Source organism: Saccopteryx leptura, unplaced genomic scaffold, assembly GCF_036850995.1.
Source record: "Saccopteryx leptura isolate mSacLep1 unplaced genomic scaffold, mSacLep1_pri_phased_curated manual_scaffold_53, whole genome shotgun sequence".
NCBI lineage: Eukaryota > Metazoa > Chordata > Mammalia > Chiroptera > Emballonuridae > Saccopteryx > Saccopteryx leptura.
The window spans coordinates 27,389-53,281 of record NW_027095735.1 but is presented as its reverse complement, the minus strand read 5'-3'; the positions used below and the strand labels follow the sequence as shown (position 1 = coordinate 53,281).

The 25,893-nt window shown below is 42.3% G+C and overlaps 1 protein-coding gene across 1 annotated transcript in view; it reads left to right on the top strand.

The window, feature by feature from the left end:
- The window catches only part of LOC136387044 (insulin growth factor-like family member 4), an 89,885-nt gene extending 77,271 nt beyond the window's left edge, over positions 1-12,614 (top strand). Inside the window, exons 3-5 of the mRNA XM_066358108.1 lie at positions 11,943-11,993; positions 12,060-12,319; positions 12,528-12,614. Of these exons, the coding sequence (XP_066214205.1) occupies positions 11,943-11,993; positions 12,060-12,319; positions 12,528-12,614 (398 nt within the window). The remainder of the gene's footprint in view (positions 1-11,942; positions 11,994-12,059; positions 12,320-12,527) is intronic.
- Positions 12,615-25,893: the final 13,279 nt, after the last annotated feature.

Below are 25,893 nucleotides of genomic sequence, written 5' to 3'. Positions count from 1 at the left end.
GCCCCCTGAGGCCATTTATCTGGCCCCCACCACACTTCCGGAAGGGGCACCTCTTTCATTGGTGGTCAGTAGGAGGAGCACAGGATGTCACTCACGTGAGAGGTCCTGTGAGAGGAGCAAAGCGCAGCATTGCTCACGTACAGTACTACTTCCAGTGACGCGGGACCCATGCGTCACAGCTCCGGAAGTGCGTCATATCACTTGTTATGGCTAGCAGTGACAAATATGGAACCGGACATTGACCATCTCATTAGCCAAAAGCAGGCCCATAGTCCCCATTGAAATACTGGTCAGTTTGTTTATTTAAATTTACTTGTTCTTTATTTTAAATATTGTATTTGTTCCCGTTTTGGTTTTTTTTTTCCTTTAAAATAAGATATGTGCTGTGTGCATAGGGATTTGTTCATAGTTTTTTTTATAGTCCGGCCCTCCAATGGTCTGAGGGACAGTGAACTGGCCCCCTGTGTAAAAAGTTTGGGGACCCCTGCTTAAGACAAAGGAATCACAAGATTCATGTATGTGAACTTGTGTTCTGTAGCAGTGATTTTCAACCTTTGTTTCTCACACACTCATAAACTAATTACTAAAGAAAAAGGGGCCCTGACCTCTTCTTCTTTAGTAACTAATTTATTTGTGCCATGAAATAAAAATGGTTGTATTTAGTCAGGGGCACTGACCTTAGTAATTAGTGTGTGTTTGTGCCATGGAAAAAAAAAGGTTGAAAAGGTTATATAAGATGTAAGAAATCTAATTTTGCAGAGCATGTGTCTTTGGAGGCACTAGCCCCACATGCTCCTCTGGCTTTTTTTAATAAAAATTCTCTTTTCCTCTGTTGGTCAAATAAGTTTGTAAATATGATATATATGTTTGCTTGCTTATAGTTTGCATTGGATGTGAGGGACAGGTTGTAAGCAGGCAGGATCCTTATAGCCTAAGGCTTAGTTTTAAGACTAAGCTTTTCCCCACACCCTTGACTGATTGCATGATGTGGGGTGGTACACTCTCATGAGGAATCCCATTATGCCTCAGATAAGTGACTTTGTATCAGAAACTTCCTTATCTGTATATTGGATTAAAGGTTTTGATTTCTACATTATAAAGTGGGATAGACCAGAGCTTGCTCTCTCTCTTGGTTCTGAGATTAGCATTAGAGGAGAGAGCAGAGAAAGGAAAGCAGAAAAAGGCCACATGGAGAAGAGAAGCAGCCAAGATGGTGGAATGCTGAGGGAGAAGCCAGTTTGTGCAGTATTTGTGCAAAGAGAAGGAGATGGGGAACAGAGGTGAATGAGACTGGTGAGATACATACTTTTGATGCTAGGAAAACTCGAATGAGTCAGTAGCTTTGTGAGCACTGAATGAGTGGATTTTGGAGCCCAGTGTGTGTTTTTACTTGCCCACTGGGTGCAAGCTAGGATAAAGATGATGGTCCACCAGTTCTTGGCTCCGTTGTCTCATTACTGTTGGGCAGATAAAATGTATTATGCTCACTTTGTAAAAGATAACGCTGCCCATGTGGAGGCCGTTGCCCAGGTGATATTAATGTGTGTTGGGGGGCAGGCAGGATCATTGTAGCCTGGGGCTTGGTTTTGGGATTAAGCCTTTCCCACCCTTTTTGATGTGGAGCGGTACAATCCAATCATGCCTCAGAGAAGTGACTTTGTATTAGAGACTTCCCTATTTTGTATATTGGATTAAAGGTTTTGAATCTACACTATAAAATGGGGGCAGAACGAGAGTTTGCTCTCTTGGTTCCTGGGATGACTAGCATGAGAGAGCAGAGCAGAGAGCAGAGAGAGGCCACATGGAGTAGGCCAGGAGAAGCAGCCAAGATGGCGGAGTGTTGAGTGAGAGGCCAGTTTGTGCAGTTTGATGCTGGAGAAGGAAGGAGATGGGGAACTGAGGTGAATAAGTCTGGTGAGCTAGAAACCTTTGATTCTAGGAAACTCGGATAAGTCAGTGGCTTTGTGAGCACTGAATGTGAGTGGGTTTTGGAGCCCAGTGTGTGTTTTTACTTGCCCGCCGGGTGCAAGCTAGAATTAAAGACTATGGCCCACCAGTTTGTGGCTCTGTTGTTTCTTTACCGACTCTCCGAATCCAATGCGAACCTGCATGGGCCGGGCTGCTCTGATGGTGGCCCTGGCCTCTGGCTTTACAATTACCAACTGTCCAAATCAAATGCGAACCTGCATGGGCCAGGCGGCTGTGATGGTGGCCATGGCTACTGGCTTTACATCCTCTTATACAGTTATCTGAGTGTCTGTTCTCTGTTGATTCACTTTCCTGGAACACAGTCATAAAAATTAATACAAATGAAATGCATTTCAGTTAATAACGATGTTCTCTAAATTGGATCTGACTAATTAGTGTCACCAAGCTCTGTGAGGTCGGTTGGCAATGGGGGAAGGTCACGTGGGGAACCAGGCCTGGGAACTTTGGCTGTAACTGCCCACACTTATGCACACCAAAAGAAACTTCCCAGGAGCCCTTTGAAAAAGAACGACTGTCAAACTCTGGCCAGTTGGCTCAGTGGTGGAGTGTCGGCCTGGCGTGCAGGAGTCCCGGGTTCAATTCCCAGCCAGGGCACACAGGAGAAGCACCCATCTGCTTCTCCACTCCTCCCCCTCTCCTTCCTCTCTGTCTCTCTCTTCCCCTCCCGCAGCCAGGGCTCCACTGGAGCAAGGTTGGCCCTGGCACTGAGGATGGCTCTGTGGCCTCTGCCTCAGGCGCTAGAATGGCTCTGGTTGCAACAGAGCAACGCCCCAGATGGGCAGAGCATCGCTCCCTGGTGGGCATGCCAGTTGGATCCCGGTCGGGTACATGCGGGAGTCTGTCTGACAGCCTCCCCGTTTCCAACTTCAGAAAAATAAAAAAAATTTTTTAAAAGAATGACTGTCTGTCAGTTCTTCTATCAGTTCATTGACTGTCTGTCAATGAAATTTCACCACATCACATCAACCCGACCACCCTAATGACGCTATAAATTACCCCCAAACAGGGGAGGCAGCACGACTTCTCTGGCCCCTGTCTCCTGGACCATAGAACCTCGTACAAGAAGCGCTGTACTAAATAAAGCTTTTGGTTATCCACAGTTGGTAAATACGCCCTTTCTTCTTCCTTGGTGGGGAAAATACCTTACATTTAGTGCCGAAACCTGGGAGGAGTTTGAAGTCTGCAAGGACCGCTCCTCTCCCCTTCCCTTCTGAGGAAGAACCAGGATCTCCAACTTTCCACCCACTTCGGCACATGGTGCAGTAAGTCCCCTGCCTCCAGCCTCCCCTCAGTTCTTTCTGCCGAGACTCCCTGTCCATAATCGCAGCTGAGTCAGGGACCTCTTATTCGTTCTGAGTGTGTGTGTGTCCATGGAGACGTCCTGGTCACTCCCACTCTACCTAATGGTCTGGTGATGAAAGCTTGAGTTGTGGGACACCAATTCTCATCTCTGATCACTCTGACAGCTGAGGGCAGCCATGGGGGGCACAGGAATCTAAACCTGACTCAGAAACACTCCTGGAGTGCCTTATCCAGAATCTCTCCCTCCCTAAAGAAGAAGAAACTGATCTTTTTCTCCAATGTGGCCAGGCCACTATACCCACTGAATAATCAAACCAGGTGGCCTTCTGAAGGGACTTTCAATTTTAACATCCTCACCAATTTAACTATCATCAAAAAAACTGGGAAATGGTTGGAAATCCATTACATTCAGGACTTCTAGTATTTGCGCTTTCATCCTAATCTCTGTGCTGCCTGTTCTATGGCACAGGCCCTTTTTGGCCAGAGAAACCTCAGCTAAACCCTCCACTCCTGATCTTTCCTCCTTCACCGACCCCCAACTCTCTACCAGACCCCCAGGGGCACCCCTCTCTCGGGACCCCTCTCTAGTCCCTCTGTGGACCTCTTTTGCTCAGGTCTCTTCCCTCCAGGAAGCCCCCTCCCCTGCCGGCCAGGAGCCCTTCCCTTCTCCACTGTGTTCTTAAGCCCCTCCTCCACCAGCCATTGGCCCTCACATGGGTTTGCAGCATTCCTGAGCCCATGGCCCAGCCCCAGTCTTCTTGCAGGAAGGTCTGGCCCTGTCCTGCCTCTGGCTCCAGTGTTTCTGGCTAAATCTGGGTGCCAGGCTCCCCAGGAGCCCCCCTCCTCTTATTCTCAGCCCCTAAACCCCTATCTGAGACCTGATGAACACGGCATGTAAAGTTTTTAATGGTTGGGAGGAAAAGGTCAAGGCTGCTCACCAGCCCACATGCAGCAAAAGGTAACTCTCTAAACCCAGGCTCTTATGGCAGCCCTGAGGCCAGCAGAGCAACAGGGACAAGGCACAGGGGGTCCCCAACTCAAGTCTGGGCCGCAAAGAGGAACGCCACCAGGATCTTGCTTTAAGTGTGGCAAGGAGGGTCACTGGTCCTGGCAGTGCCCCTGCCCATGGCCGCCCACTAAACCCCACCCTGACTGCAAGCAGCCCAATCACTGGAAGAGCAATTGCCCCTTTTGGGCAACAGGCTTTTCCTCGCACCTGTACGTGGAGGACAAGCCACCTAAATGGGAGGCCAAGCCAGCCAGGCAGGCCCATCGCTTGAACTCCTAAGCCTCGTGGACGACTGATGCGGCCCGGACTTGAAGACCCTCATCACCCTCACCGAGCCCCAGGTAATACTGCAGATAGCAAGTAAGTCCATCTCATTTCTTGTAGACACAGGGCTACCTTCTCTGTTTTGCTGTCACACTCTGGACCTCTAGTTCCCTCAAAAGTCTCGATTATGGGGGTGGACGGGACCCCATTCAGTAATATTGACTACTCCTACTACAGCCAAGCTCCTAGGGCAAACGCCTTGGTACCATGTCTCTCGCCTCAAACTTGCCCCTATACAGGACTGCTGGCATCGGAACCACTCTGCCCTACCTGTCTCCAGCTCACCAAAAGGTTGGGCCCAGCAGATCCTCTTATTGCTCCTGTCCCTCCCACCAGGAACCTGCCACCAGAGTGAGTTAAAGCAGGGAGCAATGCTCTTCAATGAAACTGGCATGATGGAAGAATACATCAATGCCCTCAACCATCTACAAGAGAAACTGCACAAGGATCTCTCTTCCTACAACCTGCTTAACTCCTGGTGGCAGCCACCCATCCTCACCTGGGCTGCCCCTATCCTAAATCCTCTTCTAATTATCAGCATATTACTCATATTTGCTCCTCTTTTTAAAATTCTTATGGGACCGCATCCACAAAGTTTCTCGAGTCACAGTCAACCAGATGCTCCTACACCCATATACGTGACTCCCCTCAGAGCCACCACCTTCTGACCTCCCTTTCCCATGATGCCCCTAACCAGCAGGAAGTAGCCAGATGAATAGTGGCACCCCTATCTAACATAAAAGGTCGGAATGTGAGGTCAGTTAGCAATGGGGGAAGGTCACGTGGGGAACCAGGCCCGGGAACATTGGCTGGAACCCCCCACACCCATGCATGCCAAAAGAAACTTCCCAGGAGTCCTTTGAAAAAGAACAACTGTCTGTCAGCCAATGAAATTTCACCATGTCATATCAACTCGACCACCCTAACGACACTATAAATTACCCCCAAACAGGGGAGGCAGTGCGACTTCTCTGGCCCGTCTCACAAACCAGAGAACCTCGTACGAGAAGCGCTGTACTACATAAAGCTTTGGCTTATCCACACTTGGTAAATATGCCTTTCCTTCCTCTTCAATGGTGAAAATACCTTACAGGTACCAACAGATGCACCAGTGGGATCCATGCAGGGGTAGCCCCTTGGGGAGGTGTAAGAAAGATGAGACATAATGCTCACCAGTTTCAAACAAGCACAAGACACAATCCAGTCAGAGGAATAGCTGCCATAAGATGCACCATCCTCCAGCTGGAACTCCTGACAAACCTCAAATTTTCATATGCTTGTACATTTCAACACTTTTTTTCCTTTATTTTATTGTGTTGACAGGGTTTCAAATGTCCCACTCAGTATAACACCATGTACAGCCCTCATCGGGCTCCCTTGCCCATGAACATCTCTTCCCGGCCCTATTTCTCCCTCCATGCTAGCCTCCACCTACCTTTGCTCCCCCTTTCTCTGTCTATTGCTATCTTGTTGTCTGTATATATGTGTTATGTATAAGTGGTTTCAGGCTAATCCCTTCACCTTATCTGATCCCATTCCCTCTTCCTCTTTCCCTCTGACAGCTGTCCATCTGTTCCCTGTGACCCTGCTTCTCTTTATATTTTGTTCCTCAGTTTATTGTGTTCATCAGATTCCACATATAACTGAGATCATATGGTATTTGTCATCTCTAGCTGAGTTATTTCACTTAGCATAATAATCTCCAGGTCTATCCATGCTATTGCAAAAGGTAAGATCTCCTTCTTTTTCATGAACATGTAGTATTCCATTGTGTATATATATGTACCACTGCTTTTTTTTACCCACTCGTCCACTGAGGGACACTTGGGTTGTTTTCAGATCTTCACTATTATAAATAATGCTGTGATAAACATGGCAGTGCATATCTTCTTTTGAATTAGTATTTTTGGATTCTTAGAATATATTCCTAGAAGAGGGATAGGTGGGTAATAAGGCAGTTTCATTTTTAATGTTTTGAGGAATCTCCATACTCTTTTCCACAGTGGCTCCGCAAGTCTGCGTTCCCACCAGCAGTGCAGGAGGGTTCCCTTTTTCCACACTTGACCAGCACTTGTTGTTTATTAATTTGTTAATGAAATCCATTCTGGCAGGTGTGAGGTGATATCTCATTGTGGTTTTAATTTGCATTTCTCTAATGGTTAGTGACATTGAGCATATTTCCATCTGCCTATAGGCCATCTCTATGTCTTCTTTGGAGAAGTGTCTATTTTAGGTCCTTTGCCCATATTTTAATTGGATTGTTTGTCTCCCTGGTGTTAAGTTTTATAAGTTCCTTATAAATTTTGGTTATTAATCACTTATCAGACATCTTGGTGAATATGTTCTTGCATACAGTGGGTTGTCTTTTTATTTTGTTAATGGTGTCTTTTGTCATGCAAAAGGCTTTTAGTTTGATGTAGTCCCATTTCTTTATTTTGTCTTTTATTACACTTACCTGAGGAGATAAATTGGCAGAACTATTTCTATGAGAGATGTCTGAGAGTCTATTTCCAATATTTTCTTCTAGGAATATTATGGTTTTGCAACTCACATTTAGGTGTTTTATCCATTTTGAGTTTATTTTTTGTGAATGGTGTAAGTTAGTGGTATAGTTCCTTTTTTTTTTTTTTTTTTTTCATGTAACTGTCCAATTTTTCCAACATCATTTATTAAACATATTTTTAGATTTTTTTTATTAATTCATTTTTAGAGAGAGAAGAGAAAGAGAGAGAGAGAGAAGGGGGGAGCAGGAAGCATAAACTCCCATAGGTGCCTTGACCAGGCAAGCCCAGGGATTCAAACCAGTGACTTCAGCATTCCAGGTCAATGCCTTATCCACTGCACCACCACAGGTCAGACTCCAATACCATTTATTAAAGAAACTGTATTTACTTTATTGTATATTCTTTTCCCTTGTCTATCAACTCACTTGTTTATGGACATTTGGGTTGTTTCATGTTTAGGGCTATTACAAATAAAACAGCTATAAACATTCATATAGTTTTTATGTGAACCATAAGGTTTTGTTTTTCTGGGATAAATGCCCAAAAGTGTGAGTGCTGAGTCATATGGTAAATGAATCTTTAATTTTATAAGAGACTGCCAAACTGTTTTCCAGGACACATTTTGCATTTTCACCAGTAGTGTATGACAGCTCCAGTTTCTCAGCATCTTTGTCAACATTTAGTATTGTCCATATTTTGCTAATTTTAACCATTCTAATAGATGTGAGGTAGTATTTCCTTGTGTGTTGTTAATGTTCAGGGTCTCATGAAGAGGAGCCACAAAGGAATGAGGCAGCAACAGCAATACTGCAAGTGGAGGACCCCAATCTCTCCAGGATTGAGGTGCCTTGAGGTCAGTTATCCAATTTATTAGGCAGAATTATGTTATCTTGTGTAAGAAACTAACAAGCAGAAAGAATATAATGTACAATTTTATTATTTAGTTTTGCAAAACTGATTAGATTTCTTTTGTCCTTTCTGAGACATAACATCATCTGCTGTCTGATTCCTGACCTGCAGAAAGCTCCAGTTAGGCTAAACACCCACGCCCTTGGGCCTTCCCTGGACGTCCCTGCTTTCAGTCATGGGTGCTTGGCCTCGACTTCACTTCCTCAGGATGGGAAGAGAAAATCATTCAGTGGTTTGGCTTTCCTCCAACACTTGTGGTCTTAGTTTGCAGGTAACTAAAGGCTAATGATTTTTTTTTATTCATTTTTTTTTAGAGAGGAGAGGGAGAGACAGAGAGAGAAGAGACAGAGAGAGAGAAGGGGGGGAGGAGCTGGAAGCATCAACTCCCATATGTGCCTTGACCAGGCAAGCCCAGGGTTTTGAACCGGCGAACTCAGCATTTCCAGGTCGACGCTTTATCCACTGTGCCACCACAGGCCAGGCTAAAGGCTAATGATTTTGAACATGATTTCATGTGTTTGCTGTCTGTACATCCTCTTTGTAAAGTGCTTTACCGTCTGTTCTCATTCTTTGTTTTCTTACTGTATATTTTCAGAAGCTTCTCGTGTTCTTGCACATCCTGATTATCTACTTTTCATATACTTGCACACTCATGATACAAGTTTTATATAAGGTATGTGATGTGCAAATATTTTCCCCAAAAGTTTTAAATTTTGACAAAATGCAATTTATCAATGTTTTTCATTAAGGATTGTATTTCTGATGTCTTGTCACCAGGCCACTAAAATTTTATCCATTGCTTCCTTCTAGAAGACTTACAGTTTTAGATTTTACATTTAGATCCATTTTGAGTTAAATTTTATATAAAATGTGAGGTTTAGTTGTAGGCTCTTTTTCCCCTTGGGAGATACTTAATTCTGAATCTACTACTTCCCCCATTGAATTGCTTTTGCATCATTGTCCAAAACCAGATGACCATATTTGTGTGGGTCTCTTTCTAGCCTGTATTGTTCTCCTGATCTATGTCCGTTCATTTGCCAATGGTACACTGTCTTCATTACTGTGGCTTTATTGTAATTCTTAAAAATTAGGTAGCAAGTCCTTCAACATTTTTTTCTTTCCAAAATTGTTTTGGGTATTGTAGTTGCTTTGCTATATATATATATTTAGCTCTGGCCTAATAGCTCAGTTGGTTAGAGCATCATCCTGAAGCACAGAGGGTGCTGCTTCAATCCCTGGTCAGGGCTCATATAGGAACAGATTAATGTTCCTGTCTCTCTCTCCCCCCTTCCTCTCTCACTAAAACCAATAAATAAAAAGTTAAAAAAACACAAAAAAAATATTTAAAGTTAGCTTGCCTGTATTTCCAGAATTTTCTCCTGGGATCTTGATTGCTATTGTGTTAAATCTTTACATTGATTCAAGAAAAATTAATATCTTGACTATATTTATACTGCATCTTCCATATCATGATATAAATATCTCCTCATGTATTCAATTCCTTTTTGATTTCTTGCACTTGTTATTTGTAGTCTCATCGTGCACATCACGTACATGTCTATTAGACTCATTTTTAAACATTTCAAGGGGGGAGTAAATGGTACAGGTTTATAAATGTCGACCTCCCATTGTTAATGCTAGTGTATAGAAACATAATTTTTTGTGATTTAATTTTGTATCCCACAACCTTCCAATTTCAATGATTAGTCCAGGAGTTTTTGTTTTGTTTTGTATTGTTTTGTTTTTAGGGAGGTTTAGGAGGATGGCTTCAGTTCCCAGGTACTTTCATGTGTCCACCGGGACACGTAAGCAAGGTTTAGGTGCAGCTACCCTTAACTTTGGCAGGACACTCTAATCCGCCCTGGACAGAACAGTCAGAAGGTTAGTGAAGAGCTGTTCTCACAGCTTCTCTCTCAGGGACGCTGTCCTGGTAACGTTTCTGCTTGCCGCCTCTCAAGGATGAAGGGACACGAGACTTTCTCCCTCACCCTGCGGGGCTGATATACAGGCCATAAACTGCTCAAAGACATCATGGTGTTCTCTACTCAGCAACAGGGTGTCCTGTCATTCTTGTTGCAGTCAATTGAACCCCTTTGTTTGAGTGTCACCTTATGAAAGGGACACAGACAGCTGACATCTCTGGCTAGCCTTACTTTCGCTGTCCATGTAAGTAATAAACTGTCTGGCTCTAAAAGGGGCTCATTGTCTTGTGACTGACTGCCTGAATCTATCAGCCCTGCCTCTGGCTTGACAGTAGCTTCCATGACAATTCTATGTAGGCAATTTAATTTTAAAGATATGAATTCTTCTAGTAATACCCTGTATGATTTTGTCTCATAGTTGGACTGTTTATTGAGGGCTTTCTATTTTAATCAGGAAGTCCTTGCTTGTAGGTTGAGAAATAAGAATGAAGTGGCAAGCTAATTAATTCAGGAAACAGGAACATAGTTCCTTCAGGTCTGTGATTCCAGCAGCTGTGTGGTGTCCACAGGTGGGACTCCTGTGAGGTGCATGGGCAAGAGGATACTTTATGGAAACCTACTGACACAAATGTCAACCCACACAGACACCTGCCTCATTAGGAAAGGAGGACTATTATACATGCATGCACCACCACTCACACTGAAGTATAACACACACTTAAAGGGAAGAGGAAGGAGTCCCTCACTAACCATGAGCTTCACAAGGTCTTAAAGGCTCTGCCTTATCTCTCCTTCACCTTCCCAATACCCTCACTGTGACATGGGAGGAAGCCAGCAGAGAACAGGGGGGCCCATCTGTTAATATCCCACTTGTTACCTCGTGACAATAACAGCGATGGTAACAATAAAATAATAGTGAGAAACATGGATGCAGCCTTCCTTCGGACAAGGCGGTCTACAAGGTGCTCTTTCAGTCAGTTTTATGAACCCCAGGGGTCTATCCTACCTCTATCTGCTCCTTTTTCATTCTCTCTAGCAGGGTTTCTATGGCTCCTGCTCTTCTTCTAGCTCGCACTACAAGTTCATAACTTCCCCTCAACAACTTTGGAGAATGGTAGACAGTGCAGGTGTGGAGGCGGATTGTGTGTGGGAGGAGAGGGACCCTTGCAACTTCCAGGGTAAAGAAGGATGGGAAGTCTAGGACGAGCCAACATTTGGTGGGTGGGTGATGTGCCAGAGATCTTTATCAAGATTTTCCCCTTGGCAGTGTTCACAGAAAGACTTGCCACAATTTGGAAAGGTTCCAAAATAGTATTTACCCTGAGGCTTTGAACTAGTGTGGGAACACTTTATTAAATTTTTTATCTGATTTTTAGCATAAGTAACTATGACTCATCATGCCCCTCCCTTTCTGGAAGCCCTGCCCTCTGTAGTGTGACGTGAGTACGTACATGAGATATATAAGTCACAGCATACGGTCCCAGACCTGGTCTTCTGCTGCTCTGCTATCAGCTACTCTGGAGGGTCATCAAGGACCATGAAGCCCAGAATCTCAAGTAAGGACATTCCAGCCCCAAGTCTAGCTTATGTGTTATCACCCCTATCGTATCTCTGAACCTCAAACTAAATTCTCTTCCCTATTCTATTATTGGATTCCCACCCCAAAACCACCCCTGTGACATCTCTGACTGCATGCACTCTCTCCCCCAACCTGAAAATTTCAGAATCTTAACTCTTCCAAAAGCCCTCCCAAAGTCAGTCTCCCATCCAGGTACTAACCAGGCCTGACCCTGCTTAGCTTCCGAGATCAGACGAGATCGGGCGTGTTCAGGGTAGTATGGCCGTAGACACCAAAGTCAGTCTCAAAATGCACTCTGAGCTGTCACCAACAATGAAAGAAGTTTATTGACATCAACCTGGGCCCCAGGTAGTGACCAGGAAGCTACTCTCCATCATTATTCTCATTCCCCTTCTGCTTCTCAGCTGCTGTCTTCATTCTCAGACTGCTGTGCTCATATTCAGAAGGAATTGCAGGTGGCACAGTGGGTGGGAGACGAGCTCCCAAAGGCCTTGGAGCCCACTCCGCTCTGGCTCCTCCAGACACTGGACTGTGGATGTGCCAGCCAGCACCCAGGTGTGGAGACCAGATCTACAGTCCCTTGGAGCAGTGCTGTGACGAGGGGACCATCCTGGCCTTGGACCAGATCCGCCTCTGTGGCCCCAGCTGCCCCTTCTGGCCCTGCTTCCAACACTGCTGCCTTGAATCCGTGGGCTCTCAGAGGCAGGCCGTTGTGAGGTTTAAGGTCCCAGGCACGAAGTCCACCTGCTTGTCTGGCCCCCTCACCAGGATCTGTGCCCAGGTAAGAGTCCCGTTCTGGCTGGAGGTGGGGCAGGGGCTAGAGTTCCATTGTCTGTGTTGTACCCAGATATGCAATCTCTGCTCGGTTCCTCATCACCCCATCACCCCATCTCTGGATAAACATGTGATCTGTTTTCTCTCTTTCTTTCTCTCCTTTCTCTCTCTCTCTCTCTCTCTCTCTCTCTCTCTCTCTCTCTCCCTCTCTCTAGGAACACCTGCTCGGCAAACCCTTTAACAGAACTGAATTTTTCTGGACCATTCTGGGCAAGACAGACACAGGACACTCAAAATTGTGATATGTGGGAGGGGGAAAGTTGTGCCTGACCTGTGGTGACACAGCGGATAGAGCATTGACCTGTAATGCTGAGGTCACCGGTTTGAATCTCTGGGCTGGCCCAGTGAAAGTACATACGATAACAACAGGCAAGTAATGAAAAATTAAAGTGAAACACTATACTGATCACTCCCTCCTCTCTCCCAACCCCATCTTCTCTATATAAAATTATATATATATGCATGCTTGATTAGTGGTGGACCAGGGTCAAAACCGCAAGGTCACCAGATTGAGTGCAGGATCATCCAGCTTGATCCTATGGTCGCTGGCTTAAAGCTCAGGGTCACTAGCTTGAACCCAAGGTCACTGTTTTGAGCAAGGGGTCACTGGCTCAGCTGAAGCTCCTGGGTCAAGGTACGTATGAGAAGCAATCAGTGAACACCTAAGTGCCACAACTATGAGTTGATGCTTCTCATCTCTCTCCCTTCTCTCTCTCTACCAAAAAAAAAAAAAAAAAAAAAAAAGTGATATTTGGCCCTGACCTCATAGATCAGCTGGATGGAGCATCATCCTGATGTATCAAAGTTGGTGGTTTGATTTCCAGTCTGGGCACATACAAGAATCAATCAAGCCCTGGCCGCGTGGCTCAGTGCTAGAGCATCAGCCTGATATATTAAGGTGACCAATCGTCCTCCTTTAGGGAGGACAGTACTTTTTTTGTAAATTACATCCTCCCTCAAAAAGTGTCCTCCTACATGTCCTCCTTTTTGATATTGGAAGACTAATCTGTAAATGTCCATATTCGATCAATACAGAGTTGATCCATTGTGTGTGATGTGACGTATTTGTATCTAAATGGGTATTTTTTTCTTACAATTATTATTAAAAATTAATAGGCATGTAAGCATAATTACAATATAAAATATCACAAGTTTTTATTATACATTTATCATATTATAGTATATTATTGTTGCAATGAATACAATGTTTCTTTTATTTACGATATTATTTTCTTCCATATATTTTTGTCCTCCTTTTCATTGTAAAAAAGTTGGTCACCTTAGATGTATAAAAATCCCAGGTTCAATTCTCAGCCAGGGCACACAGGAGAAGCACCCATCTGCTTCTCTACCCTTCCCCCTCTCCTTCCTCTCTGTCTCTCTCTTCCCCTCCCATTGGAGCAAAGTTGGCCCGGACGCTGAGGATGACTCCATGGCCTCTGCCTCAGGCGCTAGAATGGCTCTGGTCACAACAGACCAATGCCCCAGATGGGCAGAGTATCACCCCCTGGTGGGCATGCCAAGTGGATCCCAGGTGGGCACATGCGGGAGTCTGTCTGACTGCCTCCCCATTTCCAACTTCAGAAAAATACAAAAAACAAAACAAAAAAAAAAACAGTAAATGCTGCCTAGCCTGTGGTGGTGCAGAGGATAAAGCATCAACCTGGAATGCTAAGGTTGTCAGATCAAGACCCTGGGCTTGCCTGGTCAAGGTATATACGAGAAGCAACAAGCAATCAATGAACAACTGAAGGGAAAGACCCTAGACAAATATGAATGATAGTTAACGTCAGAGCAGGGGTTATTTGGAGACAAGAGATCTCAGAGTGTGTTAACCATAACAAGAGACTGGGCTGGGGTTACTTGAATGCAAGTATGCAGGATTGTTCTTTGAAGAATTCCTTCAAGAACCAGACATCCTTTATGATTGATAAACTCTGAGACTCTGACTCTTCTTGTGTCCTTGATCATGAAGGAATCAGTAGACATGCAGGATTGGGGGTGGTATGGTTGGGAAAAAGGCTTTTGAAGCTTTCTGGTTTTATCTGCTGAGCTTTTGCTTTCTGGAACTCAACAAATATGCAGTGGCACAGTTTCTCAGGGCTGATTCCGCCTCTGAGTTTCAGCCCTCTGCTCGTACTATGTACTTTCATCTGACGTGCCTTATTCCTTGCGAGTCCGAACCGTAAAAGAAATTGTAACAAACAACTAAAATAAAGCAACTATGAATTGATACTTCTTGCTCCCTACTTCATCTCCCTCTGTAAAATCAAAAATAAAATCTTTAGAAAAGATAAAACAGTGAATGCATCAATAAGTGGAACAACAAATTGATGTTTCTCTCTCCTCCCTCTAAAATCAATAAAGTTTTTAAAAAATTTTAAAGATATTTGCAGCCCTGGCTGGTTGGTTCACTGGATAGAGTGTCAGCCAGGCATGTAGGCATTCCAGGTTCAATTCCCATCAGGGCACACTGAGAAGCGACCATCTGCTTCTCTTCCCCTCCCTCTTCCCCTTCTCTCCCTCTTCTGCTCCTGCAGCCAGTGGCTCAGTTGGTTCAAGCGTCAGTCCTGAGTGCTGAGGATAGCTTGGTTGATTCGAGCATCGGCCTCAGACAGGGGTTACCAGGGGATCCCAGTCGAGGCGCATGTAGTAGTCTGTCTATCTCCCCTCCTCTCACTTAAAAAAAAAAAAAAAAGATATATCGGCTGGTCAGCAATCTTATAACAGAAGGTTTTTAATAAATATAACTCATTTTTCCATTTTGAAGACCATCATACTGTCCCAACCTTCTACAAAATCTGTAGTTAATCTCCATTTTTCACATACTTTTTTTACATTTGATAACCATTTTTACATATCCTTAAATACTTCATTGTATCTAACATGGCTAGATAAATAGTGGTATACTTATTAATTGTTTTAGATAGCCTTGCCTTAACCAGAGAAAGTAGTAGAAGCTTTAATTCTACTTCTTTCTCCCTCTAGACTCCAAACAATTTTTGCATATATGTATGTATCCCAGTGTTTTTTATTGAAGCTATTGGAGTGACACTGGTTAATAAAATTACCTATGTCTTCACTTATATGTGAAATCTTACCAACAAAGTAAACTAACAAACAAAATAGAAACATACTTATAGATACAGAGCACAGACTGACAGCTGTCAGAGGGGAAGGGATTGGGGGCTGGGTGAAAAAGGTGAAGGGATTAAGAAAAAATAACTTATGAACACAAACAGCATGGTGATTACTAGAGGGGAAGAAGGGTGGGGAAGGTAGAAGCAGGTAAAGGGGATGAATGGTGATGGAGGGAGACTTGAGGGGGGGATGAACACACAATGCAACATGCAGATAGTGTATCCCAAGTCTTAATAAGATTACACGTTAATTAGCATGCTTGTACAGGGGAGAATTTAAAGACTTCATGGAGGAAATAGTTTTTAATGTTTTTTAAATTTGAATTCTACCTTGCTCCAAAAGAAATTTAAAAGTTTATTTAGTACCTGTAGCTTAATGCAAGAGTGCATCCTAGAGAAGTTTTCTGTAGATAATTCTTAGTTAAGTGTATCATGAGTTTAATGTTAGTTAATTGATGATAAATAAAAATATTCATACATATATTCATATATAAAAGTTCAAACACATACATATAACCCATCACCAAGGCCAGCTGAACTGCCTCTTTATCCATAATTTTCTTAACCCTTAAAATTTCTATAAACTGAAAACAGAAAGCACATAAGTGCTGAAATTGTACTGGCTTATTTCTAGGGTGTTTTTTTGTTTTGTTTTGTTTTGTTTTTATTATTGCTTTTAATTTATGGTGTTTACATAGATTCTAGTGTTACCCTGAATGCATCCCCCCTCCCCCCTATTCCGCTCAACATCTCCCTTGCCCCCCTCCTGATAACGTCCCCCCTTCCCTTCAGGTTTATCCCATCCTTTCATCCCCTTTCCCTCTGTCCTCTTTTCCTCTGGTCCCTTTGATCCCTCCTCTGTCTCAATTCCATTCCTCAGTTCACATTGTTCATTGGATTCCTCAAATTAGGGTGTTTTTTAAGTTGAAAAATATTCTGGATATTTCTGTCTCTGTGTCTGACTTATTTCACTGAACATAATACCCTCTAAGTTCGTCCATGCTGTAGCAAATGATAAGATGTCATTCTTTTCTGTAGCCAAGTAAAATTGCTTTGGATATATGTACTATGTCTTCTTTATCCAATCCTCTATTGATAGTCACTTAGGTTGCTTCTATTTAATCCTGCAATGAACATAGGAGTGCATATATTTTTTTAATTTTTTAATTTTTTTTTATTTTAATGGGGTGACATCAATAAATCAGGGTACATATATACAAAGAAAACATGTCCAGGTTATCTTGTCATTCAATTATGTTGCATACCCATCACCCAAAGTCAGATTGTCCTACGTCACCTTCTATCTAGTTTTCTTTGTGCCCCTCCCCCTCCTCCTCTCCCTCCTTTCTCCCCCCCCCATAACCACCACACTCTTGTCCATGTCTCTTAGTCTCGTTTTTATGTCCCACCAATGTATGGAATCATGCAGTTCTTGGTTTTTTCTGCTTTACTTATTTCACTCCGTATAATGTTATTAAGATCCCACCATTTTGTTGTAAATGATCCGATGTCATCATTTCTTATGGCTGAGTAGTATACCATAGTGTATATGTGCCACATCTTCTTTATCCAGTCTTCTATTTTTTTTACAGTGGTTAAAGCCCTTAAGCAAACTCTTGGCCAATACAGCAAGAATCCATAAAAGAGTAGTGTCCTTAACATGTTCACCAAGTTCAAGTTGGCCCCAACACCATGCCAAATCCCTGAAAAATGCAACCCAACCCTAGTTTAGTCTGTTAGGAGCTGTCACAAGGAGCAGGAGTCCAGGAAAAGTCCACATCCAGGAAAAGTCTGCATGGCACTGGAATTGTTGTCACAATTCTATACTTTGCAGCTCACGTCCAAGTCCCAATGACCACTGCTTTTAGCTGGTAATGATTCAGGTAGACTGGAAAAGCCATCTGCAGCATGTGTGGAGATGGAGCTTCTGTTCTCCTCTGCCTGGAGAGATGAGACCAGGTTGCTTTTCCCTGGAGCTCTGTGACTGTGGTGTGGTAAAGAGAACCTTGGGATACACTAAGCTAGATGGCAAAGGTAAATTCATAATAGAAGATGGAAAAAGAGGGAAAGAGAGCTCTAAATTAGGAATAGGTCCCAGCCTGAAATATGAGTGGGACATTGAGGTAGGAGGAATAAAGGAAACACTATATATTAAACAAAGCAACAGAAAATAGGACTATCAACACCCACAACAGAGATCTTTGAGGGAAGAATAAAAAAACTGACTATTCAGGCAAAACATAGTTAAGTGGCCCTTGTGCAAATGAGATCAGTTTACCTGCTTCTTGGAAGAAATACCCTAGGCTCGTCCACAGTGTCGTAGATGGAGCCGACGGCCCTGGGCACCTCCAGCCTTCAGTGGCAAACCCCAGCATTCTGAGCAAGATTAGGTCATAGGTGGCTGGAGCAGGGATGGAAGAGATTGAACCCTCCCTTAGAGAAGCAAGAGGGAAGCCTACCTTCCAGTGTCCCTTTTTCCTCACAGCAAAGGCATGTAAGCCTGGCAGGCTTTAGCTCAATGACCTTCCTATTCACTATTGAAGCAGGACCCAGATGGAATTCTATGAGACCCCTTTGAGGCATTGGAGCCTTTAAGGGTGTATCCTAAAAGCTGGTAGTTCACCTGATCTCTATTGGGCTTTTTCTGTCTCTTGGTACCTTAAAAGCCATGCTCAGAAGATCTTGCTGAGGGGTTTGAGGATCCCCATCCGCCTATATAAACCTTTTCTGTATATCTGGAGCTATTTAGAAAAAGACAAAACAGTGTTATTAGCTGGATCAAATAAAAGAAGGTAGAAGTTTGCAGGAGAAAAAGATTCGGCGTCTCCTGTTCATCAGCATTCAAAAGAAATTTAAAATTTTTTAAGTAAAAAGCATGATATGATAGACCCATAGGAATTCTAGGATATGACTCCCCCCTTTTAAATTTTTTTAAATTGACCTTAAAATATTTGCTGAGTACACTTTAATAATACCTTGACTTTAAAGATTGTAAGACATAGCCATAATTCGAAAGGTTTGACAAAATACAGTAAATGCTTTTGCTACATATGCAGGAGCATTGTCAGTTTAACCAGTTTAGGAAATTCAATAATGGAAAAATGCGTACAGACAATGAGCTATAACATGCTTAGCAGCCTCTCCTGTTCTGACAGAGGCTACTATAAATCCAGAATAGATATCCACTGTAACGTGGACATAGGACTGTTTGCCAAATGAAGGTATATGAGTAACATCCATTTGCCAAAGTTGTCCTGGTAGGAGTCCTTGAGGGTTAACTCCAAATGAAGGGACAGATTGTAGTATAGGACCCCTTGGACACAATTTACCAATCTGCCATGCTGCTTCTCAAGAAAGTTGAAACTATTTACACAGGGCTGCAGCGTTCTGGTGATGAATAGTATGAGACTGAATTGCTCGATCTGTCTTGGTTGCTCCAAATAATTTTCTTTTGGGTAACTTGATTGACAAGGGAATTCCCTTGTGCTAAAGCTCCAGGGAGCATGGAGTGAGCTCGAGTATGTCCTATAAAACATGGAGCTCTATGTTGACATACAAGTCTTTGAAGAAGGAAGAACTGCTGAAATAGTTCATCAGCAGTTGTCCCTAAGACAGCAGTCTTTATAGTGAAAACAACCATAAGTAAATATTTGCTGTCTGTATATAGATTAAAGGAGGAATATGGCAAATGCTGAAAAGCCATGATAATGGCATATAATTCTAGTCTTTGAGCTGATTTTAAGTTGACTGTTTCAGTATAAAGTTGCCCATTGATTTGCAAAAGCGATTTGCCATTTAGTGGAAGTTTCCCAGAGCCATTGTTGTTAATCCTTTGAAAAAAGGAATAACAATAATTTTGAGGCTCAAAACCTATAAGCTGTAAGGGTCACCTATGCCCCTTGATGATCCAGGAGGCGACAAGATCAAAATATGGAAGTGTATTCCATGGGCTGTTGTTAGATGGTTCAATGTGCCCAAGCTGTAGCTGCTCTTGTACCAATTGAGCAGCTGCCCTAAGTTTCTCCTGAGAAAGGGGCCATTGGTCTACCCATACAGGATTATCTGATTTCCAAGTAATTGGATCTGCACATGCATTATTGGGGTAGCAGGAGCTACCAAGGCCCCTATGCTAAATTTTGCTATCCTAATCCACACCTTCTGGTATTGGATGCCACTTCTATGGGGGTGAGAATTCCTCGCTGTTCTTTCCCTAGTCCCTTAGTGGGCAAAAATCCCCGATCAAGCATCTGAGTACTGACTAGACCATTAGGACTGACAAGCAATGCTCTCATATTTTTCAAAACATCTCTACCTCACAAATTAACTGGCCATCCAGGGAGCACATAAGGTTGAAAAAATCCAGAATGACCTTCTTAATATTCCCAATGTAAAAAACTAGAACTTTGTTGAGGGAATTTACTCTGCCCTATACCTTGTAATTCTGTGGCTGCTGCATAAGTGGGCCAGGAAGGAGGCCAATGTAGCTTAGCAATAACAGATACATCAGCTCCAGTATCTAAAAGTCCTTTAAATTTATGACCTTGTATTGTTAGTTCCATTTCAGGGTGTTCCTGGCCTATTTTTTTAATCCAATTGTCAAAATCAGAGGAGCCAAATCACCAATTTTCTTGGGGCCCCTTTTGTAGGATGTGGCCTGAGAAGCAGAATTAGCATCCTTATACTATTCTTCTAACTGCCTGAATTAGCCGTGAGACAAATTCTTTTTTTTTTATTAATTTTAATGAGGTGACATTGATAAATCAGGGTACATATGTTCAGAGAAAACATCTCTAGGTTATTTTGACATTTGATTATGCTGCATTCCCATCACCCAAAGTCCAATTGTCTTCTGTCACCTTCTAACTGGTTTTCTTTGTGCCCCTCCCCTCCTCCAACCTCCTTCATCTCCTCCCCCCCACCCTGTAACCCCCACACTCTTGTCCATGTCTCTGAGTCTCATTTTTATGTCCCACCTATGTACTGAATCATATAGTTTTTAGTTTTTTTCTGATTTCCTTATTTTGCTCAGTATAATGTTATCAAGGTCCATCCATGTTGTTGTAAATGATCCGATGTCATCATTTCTTATGGCTGAGTAGTATTCCATAGTATGTATATACCAAAGCTTTTTAATCCACTTGTCCACTGACGGACACTTGGGCTGTTTTCAGATCTTCGCTATTGTGAACAATGCTGCCATAAACATGGGGGTGCATTTCTTCTTTTTAAATAGTGCTATGGTGTTCTTGGGGTATATATATAACAGTAGTATAGCTGGGTCAAAAGGCAGTTTGCTTTTTAATATCTTGAGGAATCTCCATACTGTTTTCCACAGTGGCTGCACCAGTCTGAATTCCCACCAGCAGTGCAGGAGGGTTCCCTTTTCTCCACATCCTTGCCAGCACTTATTCTGTGTTGTTTTGTTGATGAGCGCCATTCTGACTGGTGTGAGGTGATACTTCATTGTGGTTTTATATAATTTGCATTTCTGTAATGATTAGTGATGTTGAGCATTTTTTCATATGCCTATTGGCCATCTGTATGTCCTCTTTGGAGAAGTGTCTATTCATTTCTTTTTCCCATTTTTGGATTGGATTGTTTGTCTTCCTGGTGTTGAGTTTTACAAGTTCTTTATAAATTTTGGTTATTAACCCCTTATCAGATGTATTGTCAAATATGTTCTCCCATTTCTCTAGTTTGTCTTTTTATTCTGTTCTTACTGTCTTTAGCTGTGCAGAAGCTTTTTAGTTTGATAAAGTCCCATTTGTTTATCCTGTCTTTTATTTCACTTGCCTGTGGAGACAAATTGGCAAACATATTGCTGCGAGAGATGTCAGAGAGCTTACTGCCTATGTTTTCTTCTAAGATGCTTATGGTTTCACGGCTTACATTTAAGTCTTTTATCCATTTTGAGTTTATTTTTGTGAATGGTGTAAGTTGGTAGTCTAGTTTCATTTTTTTGCAGGTAGCTGTCCAATTTTCCCAACACCATTTGTTGAAGAAGCTGTCTTTACTCCAATGTATGCTCTTACCTCCTTTGTCAAATATCAGTTGTCCAAAAAAGTGTGGGTTTATTTCTGAGTTCTCAGTTCTGTTCCATTGATCTATATGCCTGTTCTTATGCCAGTACCAGGCTGTTTTGAGTACAATGACCTTATAATATAACTTGATATCCGGAAGTGTGATACCTCCCACTTTATTCTTCCTTTTCAAGATTGCTGAGGCTATTCGTGTTCTCTTTTGATTCCATATAAATTTTTGGAATATGTGTTCTATATCTTTGAAGTAAGTCATTGGTATTTTAATCGGTATTCATTAAATTTATAAATTGCTTTGGGTAATATAGACATTTTAATGATGTTTATTCTTCCTAACCATGAGCACGGTATATGCTTCCACTTGTTTGTATCTTCCCTGATTTCTTTTATCAATGTTTTATAATTTTCCATGTACAAGTCTTTAATCTCCCTGGTTAAATTTATTCCTAGATACTTTATTTTTTTGGTTGCAATGGTAAAGGGAATTGATTCCTTAATTTCTTTTTCTGACAGTTCATTGTTAGTGTATAAAAATGCCTTTGATTTCTGAGTATTAATTTTATATCCTGCCACCTTGCTGAATTCATTTATCAGGTCTAGTAGTTTTTTTTACTGTGACTTTAGGGTTTTCTATATACAATATCATGTCATCTGCAAATAATTATAGTTTTACTTCTTCTTTTCCAATTTGGATGCCTTTATTTCATTTTCTTTTTAAATCTTTTTTTAATTAATTAATTTATTTTTACAAGGACAGAGAGAGAGTCAGAGAGAGGGATAGATAGGGACAGACAGACAGGAACGGAGAGAGATGAGAAGTATCAATCATCAGTTTTTTGTTGTGATTGCTTTCTCATATGTGCCTTGACCACAGGCCATCAGCAGACCAAGTAACCCCTTGCTTGAGGCAGCAACCTTGGGTCCAAGCTGGCGAGCTTTTTGCTCAAGCCAGATGAGTCCACGCTCAAGCTGGCAACCTCGGGGTTTCGAACCTGGGTTCCAGTCCGACGCTCTATCCACTGTGCCACCACCTGGTCAGGCTTATTTCTTTTTCTTGTCTGATTGCTGTGACTAGGACTTCCAGAACTATGTTGAATAAGAGTGGTGAAAGGGGCCCTGGCCGGTTGGCTCAGCGGTAGAGCATCGGCCTGGTGTGCAGGGGACCCAGGTTTGATTCCCGGCCAGGGCACATAGGAGAAGCACCCATTTGCTTCTCCACCCCCACCCCCTCCTTCCTCTCTGTCTCTCTCTTCCCATCCCGCAGCCAAGGCTCCATTAGAGCAAAGATGGCCCGGGCGCTGGGGATGGCTCCTTGGCCTTTGCCCCAGGCGCTAGAGTGGCTCTGGTCGTGGCAGAGTGATGCCCCAGAGGGGCAGAGCATCACCCCCTGGTGGGCAGAGCATTGCCCCTGGTGGGCGTGCCGGGTGGATCCTGGTCGGGCGCATGCGGGAGTCTGTCTGACTGTCTCTCCCTGTTTCCAGCTTCAGAAAAATACAAAAAAAAAAAAAAAGAGTGGTGAAAGGGGGCACCCCTGCCTTGTTCCTGATGTTAAGGGGATTGCTTTTAATTTTTGCCCATTGAGTATGATGTTGGCTGTGGGTTTGTCATAGATGGCCTTTATCATGTTGAGGTATGTTCCCTGAATTCCCACTTTGCTGAGAGTTTTGATCATGAATGGATGCTGGATTTTATCAAGTGCTTTTCCTGCATCTATTGAAATTATCATGTGGTTTTTCTCCTTCTTTTTGTTTATATGATGAATCACATTGATTGATTTGCGAATATTGTACCAACCTTGCCTCCCCAGAATAAATCCCACTTGATCATGGTGTATGATTTTTTTCATATATTGCTGGATCTGGTTTGCTAATATTTTGTTGAGGATTTTAGCATCTAAATTCATCAGGGATATTGGCCTATAATTTTCTTTCTTTGTGTTGTCTTTGCCTGGTTTTGGAATCATAATTATGCTCACCTCATAAAAGGAGCTTGGAAGTCTTCCTTCCTCTTGAATTTTTTGAAATAGCTTGAGAAGGATAGGAGTTAATTCTTCTTTGAATATTTGGTAGAATTCACTTGTGAAGCCATCAGGCCCAGGACTTACCTTTTTTGGGAGTTTTTTGATAACTGTTTTGATCTCATTTGTTGTAATTGGTCTGTTTAGGTTTTCTGATTCTTCCAGATTAATTTTTGGAAGATTATATGTTTCAAGGAATTTGTCCATTTCATCTAGGTTGTCTAGTTTTTTGGTGTACAGTTCTTCATAGTATTTTCTTACAATATTTTGTATTTCTGTTGTGTCAGTTGTCATTTCTCCACTCTCGTTTCTAATTTTATTTATTTGAGTCCTCTCTCTTTTTTTCTTGTTGAGTCTGGTTAAAGGTTCATCAATCTTGTTTACCTTTTCAAAGAACCAGCTCCTGGTTTCATTGATCCTCTGTATTGTTTCTTTAGCCTCTATGTCATTTATTTCTGCTCTGATCTTTATTCTTGCCTTTCTTCTACTAGTTCTGGGCTTTACTTGCTGTTCTTTTTCTAGTTATTTTAGATGTAGGGTCAAGTTGTTTATTTGAGCTTTTTCTAGCTTCTTGAGCTATGCCTGTAATGCTATGAACTTCCCTCTCAGTTCTGCTTTTGCTGTGTCCCATAAATTTTGAGTTGATGTATGCTCATTATCATTCATTTCTAGGAATTTTTTAATTTCTTCTTCTTTTTTTTTTTTTTTCTTTTTGTATTTTCCTGAAGTTGGAAATGGGGAGGTAGACAGACTCCCACATGCGCCCAACCAGGGTCCACCTGGCATGCTCACCAGGGGGCGATGCTCTGCCCATCTGGGGCATCGCTCTGTTGCTACCAGAGCCATTCTAGTGCCTGAGGCAGAGGCCACAGAGCCATCCTCAGTGCCTGGGCAAACTTTGCTCCAATGGAGCCTTGGCTGTGGGAAGGGAAGAGAGAGACAGAGAGGAAGGAGAGAGGGAGGGGTGGGGAAGCAGATGGGTGCTTCTCTTGTGTGCCCTGGCCAGGAATCGAACCCGGGAATCCTGCATGCCAGGCCAACGCTCTACCACTGAGCCAACCGGCCAGGGCTTAATTTTTTCTTTGATCTCATTGTTTACCCATTCGTTATTTAATAACATGCTATTTAGTTTCCAAGTGTTTGAGTATTTTTCAGTTTTTCTGTTGTAGTTGATTTCTAGTTTCATGCCATTGTGATCAGAGAAAGTGCTCGATATGATTTCAATCTTCTTAAATTTATTGAGACCGCTTTTGTGCCCTAACATGTGGTCTATTCTAGAGAATGTACCATGACCACTTGAAAAGAATGTATTTTCTGCTGTTTTAGGGTGAAAGGTTCTGAAGATCTTTATTAAATCCAGTTGATCTAGTATGTCCTTTAAGTCTGCTGTTTCTTTGTTAATTTTCTTTCTTGAGGATCTATCTAGTGATGTTAGTGGGGTATTGAAATCCCCTACTATTATAGTATTGCTGTTGATCTTGCCCTTTAAATCCATCAAAGTCTGCTTTATATATTTAGGTGCTCCTATATTAGGTGCGTAGATATTTTATAATAGTTATATCTTCCTGTTGGATTTCTCCCTTTATCATTATGTAGTAACCTTCTTTATCTCTAACTATAGTCTTTGTTTTAAAGTCCATTTTGTCTAATATAAGTATTGCTACCCCAGTTTTTTTTTCATTTCCATTTGCGTGAAATTTTTTTTTCCATCCTTTTATCTTCAGTCTATGTGCATCTTTTATTTTAAGGTGTGTCTCTTGTAGACAGCATATGTATGGGTCCTGTTTTTTTATCCATGCAGCTACCCTATGTCTTTTGATCTGATCATTTAATCCATTTACATTTAAGGTTATTATTGATATGTAATTGTTTATTGCCATTTTATTCTTTAAAACTGTATTCCTCTTTTGCTATATTCTTTTTCTCCTTTGATCTGTTTACAACAGGCCCCTTAGCATTTCTTGCAGCCTTGGTTTGGTTGTAGTGAATTCCTTCAGTTTTTTTTTCTGAAAAGCTTTTTATTTCTCCTTCAATTTTAAATGATAGCCTTGCTGGATAAAGTAGTCTTGGTTGTAGGCTCTTGTTCTGCATTACTTTGGATATTTCTTGCCATTCCTTTCTGACCTCAAGTGTTGCTATTCAGAATTCAGAAGTCATCCTTATGGGGGCTCCTTTGTAGGTGATAGTCTTTTTTTCTCTAGCTGCTTTTAATATTTTCTCTTTATCACTTAGCTTTGGTATTTTAATTATGATGTGTCTTGGTGTTGATTTCTTTGGGTTTCTCTTTAATGGAGTTCTCTGTGCTTCCTGAACATGTGAGATGTTT